The sequence below is a fragment of the Ovis canadensis genome, chromosome 2 (genome assembly GCF_042477335.2).
Source record: "Ovis canadensis isolate MfBH-ARS-UI-01 breed Bighorn chromosome 2, ARS-UI_OviCan_v2, whole genome shotgun sequence".
NCBI lineage: Eukaryota > Metazoa > Chordata > Mammalia > Artiodactyla > Bovidae > Ovis > Ovis canadensis.
Window position 1 is genome coordinate 150,473,319 of NC_091246.1, and position 6,000 is coordinate 150,479,318.

At 33.6% G+C, this 6,000-nt stretch overlaps 1 protein-coding gene across 4 annotated transcripts in view; it reads left to right on the plus strand.

Moving 5' to 3' along the window:
• Positions 1-5,224, plus strand: part of GRB14 (growth factor receptor bound protein 14) — a 126,292-nt gene extending 121,068 nt beyond the window's left edge. For all 4 annotated transcript variants that reach the window (XM_069574314.1, XM_069574315.1, XM_069574313.1 and 1 more), the window contains 5 exons: positions 487-603; positions 694-766; positions 898-985; positions 3,202-3,295; positions 4,589-5,224. In XM_069574314.1, the coding sequence (XP_069430415.1) occupies positions 487-603; positions 694-766; positions 898-985; positions 3,202-3,295; positions 4,589-4,735 (519 nt within the window). In that variant the 3' untranslated portion in view covers positions 4,736-5,224. The remainder of the gene's footprint in view (positions 1-486; positions 604-693; positions 767-897; positions 986-3,201; positions 3,296-4,588) is intronic.
• Positions 5,225-6,000: the final 776 nt, after the last annotated feature.

The following is a 6,000-nucleotide window of genomic DNA, read 5'->3' on the forward strand; positions in this document are numbered from 1 at the left end:
TCTTTCTAAAGAAGTAATGTAAGTCAATCTGTTATAGCTTTAGTGTATCTTGAATCTTAATAAAAGCTGTTTTTATAAGTAGATAGATTTAACATTTAAATAATCATTGATGAATTTCAAAGCACAATAGAGAGATGAATTTGGAAGCAATGGATATTTTTAGCCATATGAAGGGTTATTTTTTTTGTAAGTTGGTTTTTTTCTGCTTAAATGAATACAAAGATACAGGGTTGCTTTAGGAGAAAGACGTACTTACCTCGAAAGCAATTAATCTCGCTTAATTCAGTGACCTTAACAAATAACTGTGTAACTTACTTAAATTATTTTATAGCATCATTTCCTATTCAATATGTATTGTTAACTTTTTAATTTCCTGCTAGTTACCTTTGGAACCATATCCTAAAATGGAAATGTATTGCCAGCAAAGAACTGAAAGGTAACTTCAAAGGTATTTTCAAGGTAAAAAAAAAATGTGCTTTTTTCCAGAGAAGTATATCAGAGAATTCCCTGGTAGCAATGGACTTCTCAGGCCAGAAAACAAGAGTTATAGAAAATCCCACTGAAGCCCTTTCTGTTGCAGTTGAAGAAGGACTAGCTTGGAGGGTACAGATTAGCTTCATGTTCTTCAAAATTTTATGATTTGAATTTGTTTCACCCCGAAAGTTGAAACTTGTTCCCCACTTCCTTATGCAGAAAAAAGGATGTTTGCGCCTGGGCAGTCACGGTAGCCCCACTGCATCCTCACAGAGCTCTGCCACAAGCATGGGTATGTCTGTGGCCAGCTGGGTGGGGAGGTTGCATTTAGATGCAGTCACTGAGGGGCCAGGGTCAAAGCACATGTCATTAGACTATGATCATTTCAAATAAATCTTGTATTACCCCACTTTATTTCTTCAGCTATCCACCGGTCCCAACCATGGTTTCACCACAAAATTTCTAGAGAGGAAGCTCAGCGATTGATTATTCAGCAAGGTCTAGTGGATGGGTAAGTTAGATTTTGAACAGCACTGATTTTTGATTTCTCCTATAATCAGTAATTACTTATTCAACACACAGAGAGAGTTTTGATTTCAGCTCAATAAAACAGAAGTGACTTTGTGCTGTAAGGATGGTTGCCACTGGATCCTAGTAATACCTAGATAATACCTGTTATATAGTGGCTGCATAGTCTTTGTCCATAAAGAAGACCGTTGAATAGGATTCTCTGGTCTTAAACAGTGGTAGTTAATATTTTCCCATTCTGTGCATCTCAGATATTAATTGATGGGGGAAAAACTGAACACGTTTTGGCGTGTCAGCATTTTGGTTTGAATTGATTAGTACGATGGCAAAGTATGGTTTGTGTCATGACAAAACCACATCCTACAAAACCACGAACCACATCTTACACATTACACATTTTTTCAAGTTTGATGGAGGGTGTGTTAAAGTAAAAGTAAAAGTAAAGTAAAAAGCTGTTTCTTATGTACTTAGACTATTTCATGTTTTTCTGTGTACAGCCCAGTTCTTTCCTCTAAATTTTAAGTTTCAAGTAATATAAACCTATGAAAATAGTACTTTTTGACTTATCTCATGTTATCTTTTGTGGGATACCATAGAAGACACAGGAGAAGCAGAAAATTTATTATGCAAGATTTATGGTCTAAAGAATTTTATTCTTCTCAAATTACTCAATGTTACAGATACTTCCTATAATATATTATTAGCTGAATTTTATTCCTAAATGCAGTACAGATTAAGGAGGTTGTATTGAGGTTTGGATGGGAAATAAAACCAGCATCAATTTAAACAAGTGGTAATGGGATCTTATATCTTCAAGGGTTGGATTAAGATGATGGCAAGATTTCAAGGTGATTTAATACAGACATTTGGACAAAAATGCGTTTTCATGTAGAAGATTATTAATAGCAAGTCAGCATTTCAGTAGACTCTAAATAAGAAAACATTTCAATATACTCTGCATGGAACTAGATCTTTTTAGATGAAATCTGAACAGTCAGCAGAATTACCATCTGATAAGACCAATAAAAGAAATAAGTCACAAAGGATTGTCAAAATATTTTGGAGGATTATAATTTTCCTTATTTCTGAGCCCAGTTTTTTGAATTGAATGACATAACTGCATAAAGAATGACAGTATTGTTATGTTTTATGGTTTTTAATTTTAAAACATTGTTTTTGGTATTCCTTTTGGAAAGATGTGATGCTGTCAGGCAGTCCACTAGGTGGTAGTGTTGATCCACTCAGGAATCCGGAATGGGGAGAGACTTAGAGCTTGACTGACCAGGGAAACTCCCTTTTGTCCCATCTCCCAGAGATGTAATGTCAGAATCACACAGCACAGATGAAATGGTTAATCTTGTCAGACGTCTGTGATGGCTCACATTTGGCTGTCTCTTTCCCCAGGCACAGTGAGATTAGTATTGGAGTCACCAGTGGGGACTGTTCCCACAGTCTGTTTGCCAGCAATTAATACAAAGACAGTGATGCACTGAGTTGCCAGTAAAGAATCCACGCCTGGCCACATTTTTCTTAGGCCATTAGGACATGTCTTGTTTTTCTAGCCTGTTATAGAGACTTTATGCTACCTTTTTCAAGGTTGAAGTAAATGTTGTTTGGATGTTTCTTTTACTAACAATATTTTGCTCAAACATTTAATAAATGATTTCAGGATTGATTTTTTAGAATACATTCACTTCTCAGTTTCAGTTGTATGTAATAGTAGGAACCAGAATTTAAAAAAAAAAAGGATCCAGTATAGAAGTGTGGGTTTAAAATTTTTTAATTCTAAAAATTTTCTTTCTGCAGGACCTTACATGACCCAGAAGTAACAATATGTAATGATTCATTCTCTGTATCAAAGAGTTGCATATGATTACCCAACTTCCCAATGGAAAAAGGACTTGGCAATAATTGTTGATGCCAGCATAGCTTTATATTGGTTATTGTGAGCAAAAAATCTGACAAATGACTGTGTATTTATACTATTAAAATTAAATTCATTCCAATGATAGTTTTATAGTATTAGAGTATATCATACCATGTTGTTTACCATGTTGGATAATCCCATCATTGAATACACAGTAAAGGAAAACTCTGGCTACATTTAGAAATATACTTCCTGGATTTGGTATAGGCTATATTTCTATTAAATCCATGAATAAATATAGAACAATATTGAAATTCCTTCTCTCTCTTTAGAGTTTTCTTGGTACGGGATAGTCAGAGTAACCCCAAAACTTTTGTACTGTCAATGAGTCATGGACAAAAAATAAAGCACTTTCAAATTATACCAGTAAGTATTTGTGATTTCTTATTCGTGTATTAGAGATGATCTTAATGCATAAGCTTTTGGAGACTTTAGTTTTCTTTGGTTCTTTTATTAAATATAATATGGGAGCTTGTGCTTTGACTAGAGTTAAGTATGGCAGAAATGGTTTTATGAGTCTGAATTAATATAAGAAATACAGGAATTGTAAAAATTAAATTTCCCTTTTCTCATGAAATATGATTTGGTAATATTGTATAGACCCCATGCCACCTATTATTAAAAGGCCACTGAAAATTCTTTCTCCTGAAATCTACTAGTGGTTCTTTAAAAACCATTATTTTAAAGCACATTCTCCTCTCTTGTCCCAAAAATGGTTTTTTTTTGTAGTTTTGTTTATAATCATCATTATGGATAAGTAAGCAGGTGCTGCAGCACTGGAGATCATTATTTAAACTATTCTGAACACCTTTTAAAACTGTCATTCTGCTTCCAGGTGGCACAGCTTGCTTTGAGATTCTGTTGTCGTTACTGCTTCTGCTGCGTATGTGTGTGTATGCGCATGCGTGCGTGTATGTATGCATGTAGTCTGTGTATTAGAACCAGATAGTGTGGAACAGAGATCCAGTCTACTTTCAAGAAAGTATTAACATGAAATTGCTGAGTTGCTAGTGTTTTCTTTTTTCAAATGAACTCTTTTTGAAATTATCCAATCCATATGAAGTTTCTTCCTGACATTTGATTATGTGAGTGACATCCCTGGCAAATTATGAATTGCTTAATGCCCGAAGATCTCAATGCAAAGGGAAAAAGCAAAACAAAACAAAACAAATCAACCTGTCATTCCATACTGTTTGACTGACGGCTCCAGAATCAATTTACTGATACAAATTCTGGCGGATATTCATTTTTAAATATACAAAGCGAGGCTTTAGGTAGACAGCAATTAGAAATGGAAATTGTGTTCTGAGGGTAGGCATACTAAAATCTTTTGTTTCCTCTTACACTAAATAGTGCAGATTTCTCACCATGTACTGTATTGATGCAGACTTGTTCTACTATTCTAACTACAGAACGTTAGGAGAATTAAAGATACAGGAAGTAGAGCCACACTGCTTGCCTTGGGATCAGATGATATTTCCTTTAAATGAAAGTAAAGTTACAAAAGAGAAGTGGATGTGCCAGAATCTTCTTTTCACTGTCCTTTAGTACTATAAATGTGTCAGTTTGGCATTTAAAGATGCAGTGTGCAATAGAACAAGATTGACTTTCTGAGTAGTTTTTTCCCTTCTTCCTGGTTTATTGTTTTTCCTGTTTCAGGTGGAAGATGATGGTGAGATGTTCCACACCCTAGATGATGGACATACAAGATTTACGGATCTGATCCAGTTGGTGGAGTTCTATCAACTCAATAAGGGCGTTCTTCCTTGCAAGCTGAAACATTATTGTGCTAGGATTGCGCTTTAGCCAAACCAGAAGTGGCTTGTTAAACTGTTGAGGAAAAAGAACTCAAGAAAAAGACCATAAATAAGGGTGAAGGCATTGCCATGGTGAAAATAATCTATTTCACCTGCAATTACAAAAAGTAGTTTGTACGTGACAAATAATTCAAGATTTGGATTGACATTACCTTCATCATTTAAAAATTCATTAGTTAAAATTAAACCTCAGAAAAAAATGATTTGGTGTGTTCTTGTGTGATTTTATATTATTATAATATTTTTTTCAATTATGCATAATTTAGACATCTTTCTGTCCTTATTTACTATAGCAGCATTAGAATTCTCAACCACAAAATGTGAAAAAAATTTGAGGCTCAGAATGAATTATTTGTGGACTGAATTTCAATTATACTACTGTTTTTATAACTTAAGAAGTATGATAAAAATTGGAGTTATCAATTAAAAGAAGCTACTTGAAACCTGTTAATAAAACTAAAAACTATTTTGAATTGTATATTTTCTGAGTTTATTATAACCTTAAGATCAAATCATATTTTGAAATAACAGCTTAAAATTATTTTGAAATATATTGATTTTTCAGAATGACATTTATTATATATTAAATTATTAATTATACCATAATATTTACACTGGTATTGTACCTAACAGTGACATTATTTATTGCTTTTTTTTTTCATTTATTTAAGGATTGACTGTCTACCTGTTTTTAAGAAAATGATCAAAATGTAAAAAAAAAAATGATCAAAATATAGAGGGGATTTAGATAATTTGCACATGCTTTCTCATGGCATGTAAATTTATGACAGTGTAACATTTTCACCTTAATATTTCCCATTTGCCTCGTGCTGTAACTGTCAGAAGGTTCTTTAGATCCTTATGCAGCTAGATCATTAACCTGATCAGATATTAAAATCAAAGATGTAAAAATCTACTAAGATTCAAATAGGTGAATCCATGCTGTTCTCTTTTCATACCCACTTTTCCGTTTCTCACCTTGGCAACATCGCTGTGGAAGACAAAGGTTTTGGAAAGTTGTGGCACCAGCCTCCCTTATGACCTCCCTGAGACCACCTAGAAAGCTTTTGTTGGGATTCTATCTCTATTTTTCCTACTTTTTGTGAGAAGGGTATTCAGTGTTCTAAAAAAGGATGAGAAATTAAACAGCAAAAAAACATTAACATAATACACAATTTGCCCATCTGCTCTGATCCTTGTAAAACATTGTGGGAAAGTTAAGATTTTTTTAAGAATAATATTTCAAAAATGCAT